General features: G+C 38.5%; 1 protein-coding gene across 7 annotated transcripts in view; it reads left to right on the forward strand.

Annotated features, from left to right (window-relative positions):
- Positions 1 to 23,493, forward strand: part of ERMP1 (endoplasmic reticulum metallopeptidase 1) — a 47,828-nt gene that overhangs the window by 16,028 nt on the left and 8,307 nt on the right. For 6 of the 7 annotated variants that reach the window (XM_039543375.1, XM_039543370.1, XM_039543371.1 and 3 more), the window contains exons 3-13: positions 2,067 to 2,194; positions 3,472 to 3,577; positions 9,745 to 9,891; positions 11,810 to 11,902; positions 13,488 to 13,700; positions 15,015 to 15,235; positions 17,857 to 18,031; positions 19,401 to 19,591; positions 20,683 to 20,835; positions 22,553 to 22,755; positions 23,345 to 23,460. In XM_039543375.1, coding sequence (XP_039399309.1) covers positions 2,067 to 2,194; positions 3,472 to 3,577; positions 9,745 to 9,891; positions 11,810 to 11,902; positions 13,488 to 13,700; positions 15,015 to 15,235; positions 17,857 to 18,031; positions 19,401 to 19,591; positions 20,683 to 20,835; positions 22,553 to 22,755; positions 23,345 to 23,460 — 1,746 coding nt within the window. The remainder of the gene's footprint in view (positions 1 to 2,066; positions 2,195 to 3,471; positions 3,578 to 9,744; positions 9,892 to 11,809; positions 11,903 to 13,487; positions 13,701 to 15,014; positions 15,236 to 17,856; positions 18,032 to 19,400; positions 19,592 to 20,682; positions 20,836 to 22,552; positions 22,756 to 23,344; positions 23,461 to 23,493) is intronic. The other variant, XM_039543372.1, reaches the window with a different exon arrangement.

Genomic DNA, 23,493 nt, shown 5'->3' on the forward strand with positions numbered 1-23,493 from the left:
GGCCCCATCAGTGCAAATGCCTAGGCAATGAGACCAATCTATTTCCTTTTCTTGAAAATATGTATTAGTCAGATTGAAGATATCTTCTCCAGTTGTCCGTTCTTTCCGTGGTTGGCAAAACAACAAGTTGTCTTCAACCAGACCTTCATTCACATAACGTACAAACACTAGCAGAATACCTTAGCAACATCAGTTGATTCATCCAATAGTATATCATAATATGGACTATTTTTCACTCTGTGTACAATTGTGGTCTCTACATTACTTGACATGACATAGTAACTTTGTCACGAAAAGTTAATGACATTGGACAAAGGTACTATGTCAATCCTTTTTTCAGCCTTTTCTCTGAGCATGCAATGAACTCTGGTCCATTAATAAAAGACAATCAAGCTCTCTGCTATGGTATGGGCTTCTGATGCTTTTGCTACTCGGTAGCTCACTTGATATTGCATTTCAAGTGCATTTTCGTTATCAGTACTTGCTTTGGATACAAAACTGGTAATGTCACTTTTCCACTTGACTAATTTTTGCTTGAAAAAATCAACACGCTTGACGAGTTGTGTGGGATCCCTAGTTTCTAAGTTGTGCCGAAGTAGAGAAGGTTTGTGGCTGCTGTTTGCTAGAACATCACCACAAATTATGCACTGTGGTTTTGGACATTTTTGATCACCAGTGCACGTAAAGCCATATTTTATATAATCGTTGTCATATTTTCTTTTCTTCATAAGCAACTTTTCAGGACCATCATGATCATTTGACTTAGATTTTCCACACTTTGTAGTTGACGAAACACTAGCTGATGTCAAACGTTCATTTTCTCTCATCTTTACACTTTCCATTTTCAGCCACTTGTCCATATTAGGTGTACAACATTTCAAATGAAAGTAACACACTGGAACACTAACAAACGAACAACCTAGTAAATGAGAAGATTCACTCATGTCTCATTGGAGCAAAACAGCATGCTACAGAGAATGACTGAGTATGAACTAACTGAGGGTCATTATCGCTGCTTTGGCTACAGTGACCTTGGTTCTGGCTGATTTGGCGTGCAAATACTTTTTCTTCCGCCATCGGGGGGTGCGGGGCCAGGGATTAGCCTGACTGGCCCCCCAGGTACAGCTCCCCCCTCTGACTTTGCCCCGCATGCTGCTCGACTTCCCCTGTCTGCCAGTGACAGGGTGTCAGCTGCTGCCTGCACGGCTGGGGTCCAGCGCTCCACAGGGCTCGGGCTGCTGGCCCTCCCATCTGGGTCCCTAGGGACGGCTCTGACCGCCATTACAGATTTTTTTTTTGAGAACCCCCTAATACATTTCGCGAACCCCAGTTTGGGAACCACTGCTCTATGTCAATGTTTGTTCATGTAATGTTTAAGGATAAACAACCCACAGACTTAAAGATTACTTTACTTGTGCAGCGTGGTGATATGCCAAAAGCTAACTCTCATCAGAAGCTGGATTATTACACAAGTGCTTTTAAAATAATACTTGAAACTTTTTATTTTAAGAAAAGAATGAATGTTTGGTCCAGTATTTTAAAACCATTTTACACTGTTTCCTCTAGCACTATTTTTTTGCATAGATTTATCTAATATCGCTGTAGGTACAATTAATATAATTTATTATGAAAATATCAGAACATAAATATTAAAGGAACACACTTGACTTTAAATCTGTTCAGTTTACTTTTAACTTTTTTTTTTTTAATCTTAAATACTATATCTTTCCAGTCTACTTGGCAGTTTTTGCTTTTAAATGTTTTTTTCTTTGTCATTGCTGTAAAGGACTTGTGCAAATACAGGAAACTGATTATGCAAAGGGAAACACTGAAACTTCATTTGTTCGCACATTGTGTATAGTCTGAATAAAATTAGTGAGGAATAATACATTTTTTAAAAATCTTTGTAGTGTTATGACGTGTCACTTGTAATAATATTAGGTTTTCAAAAATGAGGTGGATGATGTACGTTTTAAATATGTTTGAGTAGTTAAGGGTCAAGTTGAGGGCACAGGTCTTAACCATGTTAAATATCTCACATTAGCTGCTCTGTTCCACTTATTAAGGTGCCAGTGATGATGCTGTTAGTTGCTCAGTGATGCTTGAAATACTGAACACTCTCTCAAAATCATCTGATCCCTTGCAACATGCTGTCATATTCCTTTTCAATGGCGCAGAAGAAAATATCTTGCAGGTAAGATTAATTAGTATGCCAGATTTATAAAACATGCATAATCAGAACCCTGAATTAAAGATGATTGACAAAGAAAATAATAATTATAGGTATAACTTATAGGTAATTATAGGTATAACTTGTATTTTACAAGTCTAAATGTCAGTTACAGATGTTAATCTGCTTTTTAATTATCTGAGGAAAAGCTACTTGCTACTTAAAGTTAATTTTATACCTGAATTATGAATGCTCACAATATTGCCTTAATGAGTAGGTTCCTAAGTGTTGCAAGTAAGATGCAGCATCACGTGTTGCTCAGCTCAGAGGACTGAGAATCTTCTACTCCCAGCTCTACCTCTCATTGGTGTGACGTTGAGTTTAAAAAAATGTGCATCATTTAGACTTGTTTTCAGATGGGTGAAATACTTAATATTTGTAAATGTTTTGATTTCCTATGACAGACGTTACAGAAGTGCAAATTGATTATTTTATTTGTTTGCGTTAAAGTGTCTTTTGTCACGGTTGGGCCATTCGTTTCCTCCTTTGCCCGCCCCTGAAAAAGTATTTTAATGCTGTATAACTTTCTATTGGTGAAAGTTAACAGACCTTGTAACTCTAAAGGCTCATTTACTCTACAGGCATGATTCTCACTTAGATTAAGGTAACTTTTTTACATTATTCTGGAAGTGTACAGTAGTCTTAGTGTTCAATTTACATTTACACTACAAGTCTAACCATACTAGTGTACTGTTATGGAAGTCTGTGTATTATGTGGTTCTTCATTTATAATTCAGGTGGAACAGTTTAGTTAGTAAGCCATAGTAGAGAACCTGTTGCATTCATGATAATCAGTAATAATTAGCTAAATTTATTTTGTTATTACAAAACCGGATTGTAAACTATGCTAAACTATTGTTTGTAGGCATGTAAGCTCTCTGAGATAAACACTGTGTGTCTGTGTTTGTGTTTGTAAAGGGCCTGGCTGATTGGACTCTCTAGTATGTAATGATATACATATTAAATATTTGGATTTGACACGAAACAGTGAGCATGAACATAGTGGTTTTGAGGGCATGAAGAAAGAGGAGACATGTTGTGGTGGTGTCATGGATGCAGATGAGTGAATTCTGTTATGTTGATTGCTTCTCTTCCCTGTGCTCTCAAACTTCTGACTTCACCTGAATGCACCTATGATCTTTCCCTGTCAAAATCTGAATTCTAGGTGCCTCTTTTGGAAAACAATTTCTAGGCTTTGTCTTAAAGATATTTGACCTATATCTTCTTTGCTTCCTGTCAAGGCTAGTCATGGCTTCATTACACAACACCGCTGGGCCAAGTCGATTAGAGCATTTATTAACCTGGAGGCAGCAGGTGTAGGAGGGAAAGAGCTTGTGTTTCAAACAGGTATGATCATGCATTACATTTCCCACTTGTATACATGAGTTGGTTATGTTTTATATAGAACAAAAAACAAACTAAAGCTTTCTTATTAGAAACAAACTTCTTAAAGAATATTGAAAATAACCCATGAGGTCGATGAGAATACATTTCACACCATGCAGAATCTCCATCATATCCTTACCTTACAGATAACAAACTATTGAACAGGTTTAATTACCTGAAGGCTGTGGCACAAGCAGAGACAGTCATTGTGAAGACATGAGGCAACATGTCTTCTTAATGCCAATTTTTTGTACTTTTTTCCATAATGAATTTTAAATGGAATATTGGCTTTAATCTTGGTTTCTTGGCTCTCATCTGTCAACCTTAAATTTTTAACGATAAAATACACTTTGGGATCCTTTAAAATTCCATCTGCCTCTTTTTTTAAACAAAAAAACTGTTTTATGCTGTGAAATTCACTGGCAAGAAATCCTCTGCAGCACAACTGGGGCTTTAATAGCAGCAGTTGTAGTTTCATTTTGTGTTGAAGTAGTTGGTACCAAACAGATCAGTGGAATGGTGGGATAATCCTGCTGCTGTACTTCCTAACATTTTAAATGAGTGCATTTTGTATTTTCTGTTGGAAGCACAGACCTGGTTCTTTCCAGAGCTTTCTGCTGACCACAGCTCTGCAGAAATATAAATGGGCTCGTGATAAATTTCTGTTGTGTCCTGGTTGGGCTGCAGATTTCCCTCTGCTGCACCAGTTTATTTATTGCTTCTACGGAAAACTTCAGTAGAGAGTTTTTCAAAACAATGAATTTGACACATTGCTGGAGAAATAATGTGGGAGCGGAGGGGTCCCAAAGCATTGAAAAGGAGACGGTCAAAACAAAGCCCTAAAATATGAAACGTATCAAAATATTCAGATTCCTGCACTGACACTTATTTTTCCTAAGAATTACTTGATATCTGCCTAAGGAACTTGCTGTGCTTGAGTGCATTAATCCATGCTACTGTGTTGTCATTTTTAATGACTATACGCATTATAAATGACTCCTGTATATCCAGTTATTACATTAAAGGAGCTCTTGAATTAAGTGTTGGTTAGAGCAGAAGTTCTCAAGCTCTCCAGACCACTGTACCCCTTTCAGGAGTCTGATTTGTCTTGTGTACCCCCAAGCTTCCTCACTTAAAAACTACTTGCTTACAAAATCAGACAAAAATGTTAGAGAACACTATTACTGAAAAATTGTTTACTTTCTCATTTTACCATATAATTATAAAATAAATCAATTGGAATATAAATATTGTACTTACATTTCTGTGTAGTATATAGAACAATTTAAACAAGTCATTGTCTGTATGAAATTTTAGTTTGTACTGACTTCGCCAGTGCTTTTCATGTAGCCTGTTGTAAAACTAGGCAAGTATCTAGATGAGTTGATGTACCTTCTGGAAGACCTCTGCATACCCCAGCTTGAAGACCACTGGGGTAGAGTAATGAACCTGAGACAGGAAGTCAGGAATGTCTGAGAACTGTTCCCAGTTTTACCAGTGACTCACTATGTTGTCATCACCGTATTACTTAATCTATTTCCCAGTCAGTGAAGTGGGAGATTAATACTGCTAATACCTCTTCAAGAGTTTTGAGGATTTGGTAGAAGTTTATACATTGCTTTAAAGATCTAAAGTACTAAATGAAGGTTAAATATTACTACCCTTCAGATGAAGTAAGAAATACTCCTTTAGGGGAAAGTGATTTACTTTGTTATGCATTTTCAAACAATTATGTCTCTTACTTCCTTTCCAGGTATTACATTGATAATTAAATGCATATAGAGAAATGGTTCTTGAAAAAATGCTTTGACAATAGTGGTGTTCAAAACAGCATTTAAAAAGTGTTGTTGACTTGTTTAAATTAATTTAATCTTCTGAAGTGCTGGCCATCAACAGACTTCTGTACTAAACAGGAAAGTATTTACAAGATCAACAAGCAAAAAGCCAGGTGAATCACTGCAGAAGTGCTCTGTGTGCTGGAAGTAGCCAAGAGGGCCCTTTGTCACAACCAGTGCCATGATTTCAGTATAAGATTATTAGTCTAGTCTGGAGAGACACAGAGAGAGGCATTTCTGAAAGGAGTTTTAAAACGAAGAAGGGCATTTAAAAAAACCTTGTGCTATTGTGCCACTAGTTCAGCCTTTATGTTACTTCTAAGGAGAGTTAATTGCTCCTGTCACTATAGATATTCAAACGTGAAATTAGTTCTCAGTCCTCCAGTAGAATGTAATGATAACACCCTAACTTACTTCAATGCGAGCAAGATATGGCTCTTGAAACTGTTCTGTAGGGAACAGTACTGATTGGAAGTGAAAGAGATGGACTGAATGATCTGACAGGGCTCTGCCATTAAGAGTGACATGAGATTTCAATAAGTGGTGACTATTTACGATGGTATTGACCGTTTCCAGTACATGTTGCTATGGTGCTAACAGTTTGTAGCACAAAGTCAGTGGTATGTAGATTTAATTTAAAAAAAAAATTTAATCAAACTTGTAACTGCTTTAAAGAGCTGACTGAGGGGAAGAGTAGAAAAACATGTCTGTTTCAGTGAATTCTTGAACTTCTCAAAAGCCCTTCTCTCTCCCCCATTTTTTTTTATCACAGTGAACTACATAGTCATCTTTTCTCTGTCTTTGAAGCTTATAAACTTGGCATCTTCTTCGATTGAGCCCTCTCCTTTGACCAACATGTCTAAACCTTGCTGATTCTTCCTGTACAGCATCTCCAAGATCCTACATTTCCTCTTTGCTCACACTGCTAAAACTCTAGTCCATGCCGTGATCATCTTCTGCCATGATTACTGTTAATACCACCTCTCTGGCACTGAAGCCTGCAGCTTCCCCCACTCAAATCTATGCAGAATGTGGCTGCTAAGATACCCTTCCTGGCTCACTGCTCTGTCAGGCCCATCTGAAGTCCCTTGACTGGCATCTCCTCTTCCAGTGCATCAAGCAAAAACGTATTGTCCTTACTTTCAAAGTCCTCTACAACTTTCCCCCAACCTACTTAGCCAGGCTGTTATCACAAGGTCATCTCTTGGCACCATTCTGACCATGATGCCAGCCTTGATTGCCTGACTGTCCGAGCACTTTCAGGCTTTCTCTCTCGTACTTCATCTTATGAGTGGGGGAAAACGCTCAGAGTCAAAATCTATAAAGCTGCTTGCCACCTTACCGTCGTCAAAACTTGCCTCTTATGTAATGCATACCATAAATTACAGCCTGATAATGGCTAGGAAAGTGGTGAGCTGTAGTCACTGCTACTAAATGGCTAATTGTGCTCATGTGATATTTATCTGTTATCCTGTCTTCCCCATCCTTGTTTATCTCCTCTGCCTGTGATATCTTTTTTTTTTTTTTTTTAAAGAAATCTCGTAGGTGGATTGGGGTGAGAACTGTCATTTTTGTACAGTGGCTAGCACCATGGGGCCCAAATTAATTGAGGGGTCTATGTGCTACTGCTATATAAATGTTTATTGATCAACAATATGTCCTAAAGAGTTACTTAGATTTATACATTATAAAAAGAGACTGTGTAGTTTTAGGCCCAGATTAGGAAGGATTTTGGTTTGGGGGCAGGAGGAGTCTTTTGTAAAACCTTAATCAAGCCATCCTTTCATCTTGGATTAAAACCTCTCCAGAAGAGTGTGTAGGTCAAACACTGCATCACTGTGCTATTGCACAAGAGTCAGAAAGTGAAACTGATTGTAATCAAGTGAGAGATTTTTTTTTTTAAGTTGTGGTAGGGACCACAGTGCTAAATTCCCCAGTACCTCTGTCTGCTCTATGCTGTTCTGATGGTGTGAAGAATCCGTAAACCTGCCAATTGAAGAATCCCCTTTGCCTGGGGAAACCTAAAGTGATGTAGAGCCATGGTAGTGGCTCCTGGGCTATGGAGCCAGCCCCTGAGGGTGCTCAAATCCATGTTGGAGTCTTCATGGTGCAGAACTGGCATCAAGCTAGGGGTGGGGTGTAAACATGGTTTAAATAGGGAGCAAATTTTGGTTGGATTTATTCCTGGAGGGTTCATCACATGACATAATCTTTAATTAAAGTTAAATCTTTAATTCCTGGGGACTCCAGGACAATCTTGGAGGATTGGCAACACTAGGCTTAAAGCCACCTTGGTTAACTTCCTTCCTAAGGTGTGCTAAAATGGGCTCGGTGCTTTGCTAAAACATAGGACACCATGTTAGCTTATTTTCAGTGTCCAAAATGAACAAAGTATCAACAGTAAAAATGGTTTAAATAGTGAAAAATAAATTAATGCAATTCATACAATTTTAAAAATCCTTGTTCGTAATAACGTCACAGGTAAAGACTTGTATACTACTTGAATCTTTTGTACGGTGATGTTTTAAGAGATTTACTGAATGACATTAGCAATCTTACATTAAATCCTCACAGTTTTCAAACAGTTTATTTTAGATTGACTTTAATCTCTCATGATGAAAGGGCTTTAACTTGTTTTTAAACACTGAGATTAGTGTTTGTTGCATGGGAAAATGGGATTTGAGCATTGTGAACTGGAGATATGCAGTAATCCTTACTGTTTTATGTTGAACCAATAATTGTATCTAATCACTGATACAGTTGTGATTAAGGCTGGTTGCTTGTCATGGGAAACATTTTAGTTTAAAAATAAGAAGGTCATAAAAGCATATAAATTTCCCTTAGGAAATTATGAGAAGAGAAGGATTTACAATAAAATTGATAATCATGTGTCATGGATCCACAAAGCACTCTATGCCTCCAACCAGCCTTTATATGGTGTCTCTGGGAGTGTAATTGTCTTTTTCCTAGGCCTCCCTTTTTACAGGAGACAGCCCTTCCACTCAGCTACTCCAAGACTGGGTCCTTGGCTTCAACACCTTTTGGTTGACCATTGGTAGGTCCAAAAGAGCTCAAACCCCTATTAGAGACTTGCCCTCTTGGGAGGTCTGCAACGAGCAAATGTTTGCAGCAACACAGGACAGCCGTTTCAAAACAAGATATCATTTATTAGTCAACTGTAATATAATATTTAGGTCCTTAGGCTTTGCTTTACCATTCTAATATACCTACACGTGTGTGCTGCAGCATAGAGTGCATGTCTTGCCCAAACATCTAGGATTTCACTCTCTACTGCACTGGGTCGTAGCATTCTTATTATAGTCTAACATCTCAGTTCTTTGTTTCAAGCTCCAGTCACACTTCTTTCACATGTTCAGCCTGCCTTGGCTGGCAGTCATTAAAAGTTGGATTCGGCTGTTGGTCTTCCATTATACCTCCACGGTAACACCATTCATATGTTGATGGTTCTTGCTTGATCATGCATATGCCTACTGATGCACACGCAGCCACTTCATTACTTTCCCTCTGCCCTATGATAGAAATTAGCCCTTTCAGACCCTGTGGCCAAAAAAAAAAGTGTGACTCCATTTCCCTGATCACTTTTGTGTTAATTTTTAAAAAATAGAGAAATTTCCCATATTTTTCATGACCTCTTTTTAGTTACTAATATTCCATTATGCTGGATGTATAGAGAATATTTGTAAATGAATGCATTAAGAAGTGGGCTGGTTGGAATGAAGGACAATGACATGAAAAACCCTACAAGTCAGTTTTTTTTTTTTTTTTTTAAATCCTAGAGGTCATGACTCTCACTCAATATGATATCGATATGATCCTGATAAAACTTCAGTTTTCTCTCTCTTCCCGTCCACTTCCAATCTGGTTTACAGTCCTTACTCTCAATCTTATGCTCTCACACAGCAACATATTTGAGAGATTAACTAAGGAGCAGCATGAAACTTATTTAAGGGAGAAACTGTGGAAACACGGAAGAAAACAGTTTTCCATTCAGGTCTGTTTTTATGGGTGAACACTGATACTTAATCCAGAGACTGGCTAGATGTAATTGAATGTGCCTAGTTCTTCTTTGAGTATTTGCTTGGTTTTGGGGTAGATGGGTTCAGAATCTACTCCTTCATATCAGGTAGACCTGCCTACAAAATAATTAAGATGTTTCCCAGGAATCAGATATTTAAGCCCAGTGATGCCTCCTTTTAGCAGCCTTCATTCCTTTAGTTTTGATCTTGTATATGATTCTCCAGTTTTTGTAAATCCCTTGCTTTCTATTGGCAGGGCCTGAAAATCCTTGGTTGGTGCAAGCATATGTCTTTGCAGCCAAACATCCCTTTGCCTCTGTGGTGGCACAGGAAGTGTTTCAGAGTGGAATTATTCCTGCAGATACAGACTTCCGTATCTACAGGGACTTCGGGAATATTCCAGGTATGTTATCAGAGAACCTGTCAATGGGGGGCATTATTTAACCCTTATCTAGATTTATAACAAGGGGCTAATCCTGTAAATGCTCACTCACGTAACGGTTTTAGGGTTTGGGCTCTAGGCCATGAACTCCAAACTGAAACTTGACTTGGTATCTGCTTAAGTTTAGGAGGAACATATTGTATTTCTCCCCTAGGAAAATAACCCTCATGGTTTTTTGGTGTCCCACACAGACTTGGTGCATACACTCAGGGTCCTGAGTGTTCTCTGTTTCAGTGTGTCTTCATTCTCTGTCAGCCCCCTGACTTCTAGCACATTAGTGCTAAATGCCATGGCACACTGAAAATTCTCTGACTTTTAAGTTGTGGATTAATATATTAATAATAGTGAACTACATTTGATCTTAAACCAAAAAGGTACCACATTGGCAAAGTACAGCAGGTTTGAAAGTATAAAATGCTTTCCTCTATGACAGCATTGAGCACCGGGGGAAGACGGGGAAAAAAGAAGCATCGCTTTTAGATTTGTAACTTTTATGGCTGCAGTCTTACTAGTTTCATTGCAGTAGTCATGCTCCAGATGGTCAGGAATGGGGACTTTTGAATCCTTAGTTTACAATTCACACTAATCCCTTTTTCCTAACTACTTAAATAATGGGTGGTTTAATTGGAGAAGACAGCACAAAATGACATCTCACTTGGCACAAATGCTAAAGGAAAATAGATTTCTATAGGAGGAGGAGGATTTAAGGTATTTTAATATGTCTAGCTTTGAATGAACCCTGAGGTATCTTGTTCTCTAGAAAAGTGGTCTGCACAGAGTGACGCGTAAGGACATGGCATGGCTAAAACAAAGTATTGTACTGCATGCTCTGAACTGTTCTAAAGCACACTTTTAATCTCAAAATGAATTGTGTAAGCAAAGTACCTTCTGATATAGCTAATCTGGGTCCATGTGTGTTTGGAAACCTATCTGCTCTATTAGGTGGCAAATGAGGTTTTTATTGCCTTTCTTCTGATAGCCATGCAGAGCGAAAACAGCTGTGTTTGAGAAATGGATTCTATTCCTTCTTGTGCACCAACAGAATTGTTTGTTTTGATCAGCTACAGCGATACAAAATCAGTGACAGCACTAAGTATGCAGGTACTACTGTAAGCGTACACACTATGAATTGCACAGGGGTACACTGAAGGCATCATTTGGCTTGCAGAACCTCTGCTAGTGGTGATTCATGGGAAGGAAAGAAATCAGCTTGATTCTTGGAGCCCAGGTAGACTTTGCAGGACTGGCAATTACAAAAAAAAATAAATCTCTTTTTACCTGTAAACTGACAACACAGAATTGTTAAGCGGTGGTAGTCATGCAATCTCAGGATTACATTTTCTAGTTGCTTTTCTGTGTAGAACCACACTGAATCTTTAGCGATGATGTTGGGAAAGCACAGAATTTGGCCGTTGGCTGGTAAGAGTGATATTCCACTGCTTCAGGCAGACAACCAGTCTCCAAATAAACTATGGAAGGTGGTAGGAGGCTTATGCTGTCCTTGGAGGCTAGAGACTAGCCTCATTAGAGAATCAGGTGATCAGGAATATTGGTATAGGCATGACTTTCTACAGTAGAGGGAAGGGGTGTGTGTGTGTGTGTGTGTGTGTGTGTGTACACCAGGCATGACAGTAAAATACAGAAGGACCAAATATTTTCATATACCTTTAATTAAATATGTCCATGTTCTGTTACAAAATTGGTTCTTAAGCAGTCTTACTACATGTGGTAAGCTGTTCAAGTCATAGTAGTCAAAAGTGATTGTTGGGTTACATTGGTAGAACAAAACTATTTTTTATTTTGTAAAATGTTCTGAAAGCTTTCAAGTGTTTGATTAGGTTTAGGTAATTTTAATCATAGTCCTTTTCTATCTTCATAGGAATAGACTTGGCTTTTATTGAAAATGGCTACATTTACCATACAAAATATGACACACCAGACAGAATTCTAACGGATTCAATTCAGAGAGCAGGTTGGTATTCAGACTTCCATCAAAAATTTGATAAAGAATGTCGCTAAATGGAAATTGCTTCCTTTTCCCACTAATCCTTATCATAGCTTCTATAAATTGGAAATTTCTTAACGATTAGTGATGCATAATCTAAACATTGGTAAACCTCAAAAGAAATAAAACTTCTCAGAATTCAGTGGCTTGTGATTTGTAACAATCTATGGAGCCTCTTTCAGATTGAAATCTGGCCAGGCCAGTGGTGACCAAATTCATCTCCGTCTGAGGACTGTTCAAAGATCTATCTCTGGCCATTTTCCTATGGGTAAATATCCACAATACTTTGCATCCGTCTTTAATATTCTCCACAAGGAGACTGAGGGTTAAATGGGTGGCATGGAGACTGAACCGCCTCTAGAACTGGTCCTTCCCGAACCAGGGCAGAACCAAAATGGCAGGACAGTCTTGGCAAGCTTCTGATGCCGCCACAGCCCATATTTTGTTATTTCCATGGTAAAGAGGAGAATTCACTTTCCTGGTCGGTCAATATTTCACCTTTTATAAGCAATAAATTTACACTTAAGTAAAGAATCTGTAAAAGTAATTAATAATTTTTTTTGAAAAACCACAACACCCAAAAGTGTGTGTTAGCCACCACCAGGAATATTAACAAAATTAGTGTCTTCTTTCTTTGACTAGCAGAATTAAATCAGCTTTACTCTTTCCAGGCTTGTTTCTCAATCTTTTTATAGGCACTCAAGCAACAGTTGTCCTCTTGTAGTTATGAACAAATTATATAGCTAATATTTGTTCGGTTTTAGTTGAAGGAATTGGGTCAGCAGCAGAGTTCTGTGAATAACTTTCATGGAGATCAAACAGTTTTAAGTGTGTGTGTGTGTGTGTGTGTGTGTGTGGTTTTTTTTATTTTTTTTAAAGTAATACAGTTGCAAGATGCCCTAGTGTGCTTCTGTTTTTTCCCCTATCCCTGTTGTAAAGCTGATGCTCCTCATTTTGATAATTTGTTACAGCAAACGCAGTTCACTGCTTAGAGCTTGGTTCCCAAGGATGTTTATATCAAGGATCACTACGCAGGTTTAGAACAGTGGTTTTCAAACTGTGGGTCAGGACCCCAAAGTGGGTTGTAACCCAATTTTAATGGGATCGCCAGAGTTGGCTTAGACTTGCTGGGTCTCAGGGCTGAAGCCCAAGCCCCACTGCCCCTGAGCAACAGGGCTTAGGTTACAGGCCCCCTGATGGAGCTGAAGCCCTTGGGGCAGTGAGGCTCGGGCTTTGGCGCCCCACCTGGGGCAGTGGGAGACAGGCAGACTTAGGGGTTGCGTAGTATTTTTTGTTGTCAGAAGGGGGTCGCGGTGAAGTTTGAGAAGTCCTGGTTTAGAAGAATATTTTGTGTTGTGCGTAATGAAATATGTAATGACAGCTAAAAGATTCATTAAACACATTTCTAATGTGATGTAGAAGTATAATTTTAGATGTAATATTTTTCTTTTTTTATAACATCTATATATATAGAACTATGCTCTTGTCTTTCCTATTTTCATATTTTATATATATATATATATATATATTGTCTTTTTTCCCCCTTAAACAGGTGACAATATTTTAGGAATGCTAAAATACTTAGCAACATCAGATAAATTGGCCAAATCTTTTGACTATCGGCATGGAAATGTGGTCTTCTTTGATGTGTTTGGTCTGTTTGTCCTGGCCTACCCTGCTCGTGTTGGCACCATCATGAACTATATAATAACTGCAGTTACTGTCCTTTATCTAGGGAAAAAAATATTACAGCCCAGAAACAGGGGTAAGTCCAGCTAAGAACAATGTGATTTTTCTGAAGAGGAGGAACTTGGTAAGTTTTTAAATAAACAGGAGTTGATATGATAGGAAATTATCAGCAGATTATGCAATTACTTGCATAGATGAACTTTAAAATGGATATTGTCTACTCAGTAGCTTGTGTCAGTTGCTTTGGAACTCATTGTATTAAGTCACTCGAGCATGAAATGACTAAAGTGATAAAGGGATCCCCTCTAGGCCCAAAACCAAGAATGTGTTGTAGCTCAGCTTTTCATGAAAATTTCAATGGCATTTTTTAAAAGTTAAAAACAGTAACCTGAAATTATTTCAAAATTACACAATGTCCAGTTTATGTTAGTTTTAGTAACAGGGGCAGAGCTTTTTCCTTTTCCTCCTGCTTTTTTTATTATTTTTTTTTAAAAAGGGGTATCTTTTTACATACAGATTTGTCAAAAAACAGCAAATAATAAAACAGTCTTTAAGAGGAAAAAGGGTACTGAAAGTTATTGAAAGGACCTTGTCCATGTAGACTAAATAGACTCATAGACTTGAAGGTCAGAAGGGACCATTGTGACCATCTAGTCAGACCTCCTGCACATTGCAGGCAACAGAATCTCACCCACTCTTGAAATAGACCCCTAAACCTGGCTGAGTTACTGAAGTCCTCAACTCATGGTTTAAAGACTTCAAGTTACAGAGAATCCACCATTTGCACTAGTTTAAACCTGTAAGTGACCCATGCCACATGCTGCAGAGGAAGGTGATACCCCCCCCCCCGCCTCCCCAGGGTCTCAGCCAATCTGATCTGGGGGGGAAATGCCTTTCTGATCCCAAATGCTCTGCAATTAAGTCTCCTTTAATTATTGGGAGGGGAGAACAAGCACAGAACTAATAATTATATAATATAACTTAATAAAGAAATACTTTTAGCAAAACTTTATAAACAAAACCAAACCCACGGAAACTACCTTCTTTCTCTGGGAAACATAAACTGGAATCCTTAAAAAAACAAAATCTTTCCTGAAGTTTCCTATGCTGTGGGATAATCTCTCAAGGGAAATGCCCTGAACAAATCACTAGTTTAGTAAGAAAGGATCTTGTAGTGATAAGGGCATGGGCTGGATAGCTTGGGCCCTGATGCTGCAAAGGAATCTTCAACAGCAGACCCCTAAACCTACATTGCATCTTATTTAATTGCTTTAATGACCACGGTGATTATTGTTGTAATTTTAGTCCCAGTATAGCACCCTAACTGCAAGATGTAGCTAATAAAATGGCCCATTGCATTTGAGTTTACTATTTTTTCTCTCTTCCTTAGCTATTAACTACATGAAGGAGCTCTCCGTTGCATTGGGTTTCACACTGTTAAGTTGGTTCTCCACATTAGTGACTGTCCTTATTGTGGCAGTGTTCATCTCTCTCATCGGACAGTCTCTTTCTTGGTATAACCACTTCTATGTCTCCATCTTCTTGTATGGAACTGCAGCTGCAGCTAAACTAATCCTCGTGCACACGTTAGCCAAAAAGTTCTATTATAAGGTAAGTGCTGATTCTTTGTAGTTTACTACTTGGTGACATAGAGTAGAAAATTTAGATCATTATACTGATGAAGAACAGGGATTTAATAATCTGAACTGTGATAAGTGTTGACTTCTTGAAAGCCCATCAGTTCAGTTGGCTCATAAGCTTCATGAAGATTTGTATCTCTGTCAAACATGTATTTAAAAGACTTCTCTTGGGGTGTTAAGTTTAATATTTTTAAACATATCAAACTGGATCAGTCCCTAGACCCATCCAGTCCAGAATATTATGTCTGACAGTGACCAATACCAGATGCTTCAGAAGAAAGGGGAAAAACCGCATGGTAGGCTAATTTAAGATAATTCTTCCACATTAGGTCTCATCCTGGTCTCTAGTAGTTAAATTGGTTTAACCCTGAAGCATTCTTGTTATCACTAATTATGATAACTCTGCATATTCTTCATCTATGTAGTTATTCAGTCATTCTTTGAATCTTGTTAAGTTTTTTGGCTTCAGATAACTGCCTATGACAATTAGTTCCTCAGATTAATAAGAGACTGTGTGGAAAAGTGATCCCTTTTATTTGTTTTGAATTTCCTACCTTATAAATTTTATTAAATGACCCCTTAGTCTTGTGTTATAAGGCAGAGAGAACAGACGTTCCAGTCTGCCTTCTCTATACTATTAATTAATTTATATACTTTTATCATGTTCCCTCATATTTATCTCCTTTCTAAGATAACAATCCCAATCTTTTCAATCTCTTCATATGAGTTTTGACCTGGCTTTGATCATTCTCTAGTTGCTCTTCTTTGAATTTCTAATTCTGCACTTTCCATTTTGAGTACTGCATACAGCAGGGGTAGGCAACCTATGGCACACATGCCAAAGGCGGCACACGAGCTGATTTTCAGTGGCGCACTCACTGCCCTGGTCCTGGCCACCGGTCCGGGGGGGCTCTGCATTTTAATTTAATTTTAAATAAAGCTTCTTAAACATTTTAAAAACCTTATTTACTTTACATACAACAATAGTTTAGTTATATATTATAGACTTCTAGAAAGAGACCTTCTAAAAACGTTAAAATGTATTACTGGCACGCGAAACCTTAAATTAGAGTGAATAAATAAAGACTCGGCATACCACTTCTGAATGGTTGCCGACCCCTGGCATACAGTATGCTAGGTGAGGCCATACCATTGACTTATATAATGGCATTATAATTTCCATGTTGTTCATCCCATTCCTTATGCATCCTAATTTCTTGTTTGCTTTTTTGACCACAGCTTGATTGAGCTATCTACAGTGATGTCCAGGTCCCTTTCTTGAGTAAATATAGTTAATTTAGCACTCTGTAAGGTGTAGTTTACATTTTCACCTCCTTTGAGCATTACTTTGCATTATTGACATTGAATTTCATTTGCCATCATGTTGCTATGACATTCCGGGGTGCAATCCAGACATTAAAGGGCTGTGTCGCCTTTGTCCTGCAACCTGGGGTGTGTCGCAGTGCTTTGCTGCCGTAACTTGCAACTTCGGCCCCCTCAATAAACAACAAACAGCATGCAGGTCATACCCTGCGAGTTTGCTAGCAGGCTGCAGCTATACATGCTTCAGTCATACTCTGGTTTCCACCAGCCTTGGTTACCACTTGCATGGTGACCTCAACACACTCTCAGTCCCAAATTTCCCCTCAAAATGTATGTTCTGCACTGCCCAACCCTCTCCTGGACAACTCAGATATTTTAGGTCTGTTGCCCCTCTAAGGGGATCGATATCTAACAGTCCTGCTAGTTTAAATGGAGTTATCTCACAATCCAGTTTAACCACAACACTGGATTAGTTTTGATTAAAGACTAAAATAAGTTTATTTAAATATAAGAAGATACGTTTTAAGTGAGTATAAGATATTAAAATCAGAAATGGTTACAAGAGAAATAAAGATGAAATGGTTTCTAGTACTAAAACTTAACAAACTTGACTTGGTAAAGGTGAAATCTCTTACCACATGTTTTCAGTAACATTGCTAACCAGTGTTAAAAATGTGCCTAATCTTGCCTGTGGACCCTGGTGCTTCCTTTGAAAAAAAATAAAATAACCCCCGCATTTGGACAATATAGAATACTATATCAAAAAAAGGCTTTAATGTAATTGCATATGCAGTAGTAATACCGAGTATATAGGAAGAGGCATAGTTAACAGCTGCTGATAAAACTGCAGCTCAGAATCTTCTTAAGTGTTTGTGAAATGTGTTTTCATGTGGTTACAGACAAACTGTTTGCTACATATGAAAGTAAAAAGCAATGTGCATAAACCATACATCTAGAAAATGTTGCCTTTCTTTTCCTTTAATTCGCTCTGCCTTCCCGCCAACTTCCAAACTAATCTCCTGTTAAACTACTTTTTTGAATCCGCTTTGATGTAGCATTGTATAGCTCCATAAAAGGAAAGAAATTGGTGTGGCAGTGTTTATAAAAGGATAGATGGTGACCAAACAAAACTTTAGATGTGTATAAGCAACAGAAATTTGCAATAGTGGCCTTAAGAGATCTGATGTGTATATACACACACACATATATACACACACTGATCACTGAGTAGGCTAATTCTGTATTTTTGCTCTTTTTTTTCCTTTACAGAATAGAAATGAGCAGTACCTGGGGGAGATGTTCTTTGATGTCTCACTTCTCGTTTGGTCTATTGCATTGGTTCTAATCACTCAGCTAGGCCTTTGCTCAGCATTCATCTGTGCAATGTGGGTAGCGTTTCCTTTACTCACAAAGCTATTGACCTATAGAGAATTCAAACAAAAAGGTAAAAATGTATTTTATTATTTGACAACCTGGGAGCTCAATTATTATATGTCAGGGCATGATTACAGCCAGCTTGAACTAAACTAAAGAGAATTCCCATGAACGTGGTGTGGTTCTTTAAACAAAAATAACTTCTCTGAGCTCTGAATTATTCTGACTTAAGAAAACCAGTAGCATTTTTGTTAGGAATAACTATAACCTTGACAGAAAGGCAGCTTTTAAGAATAGAGCATATATGTAGGAGTGGCTTGAGTCATCTATATAATTAGAGCCCTGTGTGGATACAAAATTTGTATCTGCATCCGATCTGCAAAAATGGTCCATGGATATCTGCCTCCATAGACGCAGATATCCACAGATACAAAGCGGATATCCATGGATTTGCAGGGCTCTCTAGATAATATTCCAGTATTGTCGCCCTGAAGCCTAGAATGTCTGAGTCAGTGTGAAACTATGGAAACAGCAACAAGCATGTCTCTTTTGTTCAGAATATCACCAGATTCAATCATCACTAGAGTTTGCAGTCTGTTACCATCTACTTTCTAAATTCTCAGCTATTTTGACTTTACGAATTACACCTGTTTGGTGTACGGCTACACTATGGCTAATTATCTATGCCATGCCAAGAGTCATAGACCATTGTGATATGAGAGGTAACTCAACCTGCCACCACCCTTACTTTACAACTAATTTGCATGCAACAATTTCTTTGCCCATTTGAGGGATGTTGCATAGATGTGGGTTATTTGGCCCAAATGCTACACCCATGTGAAAGCGCCTCGGCTTTTGGCGACTAGTATAATATATATAAGATATATATTATATCAGTATAGACTCAGTAGGGCAAATTATCAGTATGTTCAGTTATGATCATTGTTCAAATACACCTCTACCCCGATATAACGCTGTCCTCGGGAGCCAAAAAAATCTTACTGCATTATAGATGAAACCGCGTTATATCGAACTTGCTTTGATCCGCTGGAGTGCACAGCCCCCCACCCCCCCTGCGAAATGCTGCTTTACCATGTTATATCTAAATTCATGTTCTATTGGGGTAGAGTTGCATTTAGATGAAAGATGGTACCTAAACCAGTGTCATAGTTAGACACACATATTGAGACACAAGTCTGTTTAGCTTTTTTCACAATACAAGTATAGTATTATGTGGCTTTAAAAATGTCTTGCATTGGCATGGTCTGTACCAAATGGAGCCTTCTGTCCATGTAGATGGACCTCGCCCTTGGAAATAGCTTGCATTTGTCCCTTGATATTGTATACAGTAACTAATTAAAACTGCAAGTTCTGTATCTTATAGGCTACAGAATATCATGCTTACTTGTTTTTGTTTTTTTTTAATCTCTCTCCTGTAGGTGCCACAATAAGATTTGTCATGATTTACATGCTGGGAATGTTTATTCCATACCTCTATATAATGTACCTCACCTGGACGATATTTGAAATGTTCATTCCCATCATGGGTCGAAGTGGTACAGAAATTCCACCTGATGTAGTGCTGGCAGCCTTTATCCTTAGCAGCACTGTAATTCTATCTTCCTATTTTGTAAGGAGATTTTTTTTTTTTTAAACCTTGTAATCCATATATTGAGCTACTTTTTAAAGGAATATTTGAAATTAATGGTGGCTTAATTGTAGGCTAAAAAGCTAGCTGATCACAAGGAACTCCCATAAAAGTAACTAAATCAATACAGTAAAATTAAACTAGACTCTCTAGAGATGCTGTTTGTGGATACTTGAAAGCCAAATTCTAGCTTCATATAGCGGTGTGCTCCTCTCAGTGAAGTTGGTTGGAGTTGTGCATGTTACAGGGTTGAATTTTGCCCAGTATCTGACTAGAGAGTTGGCTTTATACATGATATGAAAATGAGATGCTGATGGGGAAGTTCAGTGACTTTCCCCTATTGGTGAAGGAGTCCCTGAGAGGACCAGCAGAATATTGACCCAAAAAATATACTGAAGTAACCTGCTGGCTATGAAAATGGGGGTTCATCCCATTGTAAACTTCCTTTCCTGTATTCAGGATGATTGTTTTGCATTCATGATAAGATTAAACTGAGCCATTGTACAGGAGAGAGTTTAAATGAATAAACAATACATTGTTAGTTGAAGAAAACCCATTTAGACAGAACACAAGATAGATCTGCCGTAGGATGGAGGTACAGAGATCAGTGCAAGGAAAGACTATCCTCAATTGAAAAACATAATTTAACTTTCTTGAGAGATTTTAATTCTGGAGGGTAATTAGGACTTAGTGTAATTTAGGAAGAATGTGGCATTGAGTATAAATTGACCTGAATAATATATAGATAACTTCATGTTTCAGCACTGTTTTTAACAATGTGCCCTCACACAGTCCTCTAATTAAAAATAATCAGGTACCATTTGCTAATGAACATTTTAAAAAGCAGTGTGTGTTTTCTTAAAACTCTAGGAAGTCCGCACATAGATCTAGCATATCGGTTATTTAAGACTGCATGACTTAATGTCTCGTGCATCAAATTAAATAACGCTTGTGAAGATAATCACATTTTAAAATGTCCTCTGAATTCCATAAATTAGGCCTTTAGAAATACACTAACACTGCTACTCGGTGCAGTAATTTCATAACTGGTGCCTGATATTTTTATTCTCTAGCTTAACTTCATCTATCTTGCCAAAAGTACAAAGAAGACACTAATAACTTTAACTACAGTGTTTGGAGTTACACTAATTCTTGTTTGCAGTGGAGTATTCTTCCCATACAGTTCTGATTCCACTAATCCAAAACCTAAGCGAGTCTTTCTCCAGGTAAGAGAAACCTTACATAATATATAGCCTACATCTTCTATTTTTTTTTCTCTCTTCAACCTTCCTTTTCCTCCTTCAAAGAAGAGCGTTTTGTCCTTAAATATAGGACAATTCGTAAGAGGATTGTTCATTCCCAGGCAGTTTAAAAAAAAATGTAGCTGCTTGAGATTATTGTAACTTTTTTTTGTTTTCATTGCTCACGATGGGCCACACTCTTCCCTGAGTTCTGTTTGGTTACACCAGGAATTAATTTGGCTCAATAAACATGTTTAAATATTTACATATATTTGTTCTAACGAACAATATTCTTAGCATGCAGGAAGCTAGGCAGACTGTCTCTCTTTTGATCCTTGTGGAACAGTCCATCTACTTTGTGTGGAGGCTGGCTCAGCTGCACTCTGTATATACTGATTTTGCTGGAGTGCTATGGTCAACTTGAAAAGATAGGGCGTGAATCTTTTTAGCAGTGACATGATTTGCCTTCCCCATTTATTTTTAGAGTGCATACCTATTTTTAGAGTGCATATGTGTGTGCAAAGAGTGGGTGGAGTGACAAGTGTAGCTTTGCAATAGTTAAGTCTTACCAGATTTTGGAACAACACGAAGTGTAAAAACAGGAAGTGTATAAAATAAAGGCAAATTGTCTTGTTGCAGTTGGCTTGGAGCCTCTTTCTCTACTCATCTCCAGTTGAGAGATGTTACTTCAAGAAAACTTATTAATAACTTAAAAGACAACCAGTCCTGTTTATCAATGATATCCAGGTATTATGTACTGGAATTACCTTCTTAGTAGATTAGTGGGTAGTGGCAGTAATTTGAAAACTGGGATAATTGATTTTGTTCCTGACAACTTGTTCTTCTTTGAGTGATGGTGCCTATGTGTATCCCACATGTGGGACACCCATGTGTTGGAGTCTGGAATTTCTTGCAAGCAGTTTCCATTAGCCCACATATGCCATAGTTCTCGTGATGTGGGCTGACACCTCTCCAGTTCCTTCTGACCACCACATGGTCTGAGTCAGAATCTTCAGTGTCCTCAGCAGTCTTTGTTTTTTACTGCACTATTCCTGTAAGAATTGTGTATAACTAGTTTCTTTAGTAGTTTTTATAGTATAGTATAGTATAGCATAATCAGGGGTAGTCGATTATTTTTTGTCAAGGTCCAAATTTCTTAGTCAAGGTCCAGGGGTGTGCCACAGACCGCGCTCTGCCCTGGAAGCGGCCAGCAGCAGGTTTGGCTCATAGGCGGAGGCACACAAGCGGCTCTGCGTGACTCTCACCTGCAGGCACTGCCTCCCCCGCCCCCAGTTCCCATTGGCCAGTTGCTGGCCAATGGGAGTGCAGAGCCGGGGCTCAGGGCAGGGGCAGCATGCGGAGCCCCGTGGCTCCCCTGCCTAGAAGCCGGATCTGCTGCTAGTTGCTTCCAGGGCACAGCGCTTTGTTGGAAAAGGTAGGCAGTAGCCTGCCTTGGCTGGGCAGCACTGCCAACAGACCTTTTAACATCCCGGTTGGCGGTGCTAACCAGAGCAAGGTGACCCAGTGCCATACATGCATGCATACCCATGGTTTGAAAAATACTGCCATAGAAGACCTTACGCTGTGCCAAAAATGTGTGGGCGGTAGTGGTGGGCATTTCAGAATCTGTTCTGACTTTATCAGGTTACACAAAATATTCCAAATGCCTGATGGTTTTTCTGTTTGTTCCTCACTCTTCCAGCATGTGAGCAGAAGATTTTATGGCCTAAATGGAAACTTGGTAAAAAGTGACTCTGGAATATGGATTAATGGGTTGGACTATGCTGGCATATCTCACATCACTCCTCATATACCTGAACTCAATGACACTATCCGAACTAATTGTGAGGACAAGGCCCCTCTCTGTGGCTTTCCTTGGATTCTTCCTGTGCACTTTCTTCTCAGGTAACTTTCTTCTGAGTAATGCCACCGCCTGTTAGGACCACATGGAACTTAATTTCCAAGACACATCAGACACCTTTGCAAAAGATCCATCGAAGGATGAAGAATAAAACTCATTTTGTAAAGTTTTTGTCACTGCGAAAGGCTTTCTTTTTCATCATATTATAATGTCCCTGGCTGCAAGTGTTTTGTCACAAACTTTAGGAGAAAACATTTGATAACTGATGTCATGGTCTTGTGTCCACCCAATGGTAGCAATTTGGAAATCTAAAAATTCCTTATTTTGGTTATTGTTTTACCTTAAGTTAACAGGTGGCTTGGTCAAAGAGAATGAGGTGAGGAATAAAGGCATGGTGGAGGCAATCCTGCTGTTCACTGAGGGTCCCTTTTAAATGTTTTGATTGTGGCCACAGACTATGAAAGCATTAATCTTCACCTCTAGGGTGAATGGCACTTGAACATTTCATTTTTTAATAGCAAGGCTGCCCAGCCTTGTTGTACAAAGACTTGCATTTTGCCCAGAGTCTATAATCTTTTAGCACTAAGGCACTTCTGAGTGTTGCGTTGGGCTTAAAAATGCTTTTTATTGTAGAAAGAACTGGTATCTTCCTGCTGCAGAAATTTCTCCCACAAACCCTGTTCACTTTAAACTTCTGGCCAAAGAGCAAATGCCCTGGGATTCTACGAAGTTAACCTTTGAAGTATCAGGTGAGTGGCTATATGTCTATCAGCCTCTGATTT

The sequence above is a fragment of the Mauremys reevesii genome, linkage group 6 (assembly GCF_016161935.1).
Source record: "Mauremys reevesii isolate NIE-2019 linkage group 6, ASM1616193v1, whole genome shotgun sequence".
NCBI classification, from domain to species: domain Eukaryota; kingdom Metazoa; phylum Chordata; order Testudines; family Geoemydidae; genus Mauremys; species Mauremys reevesii.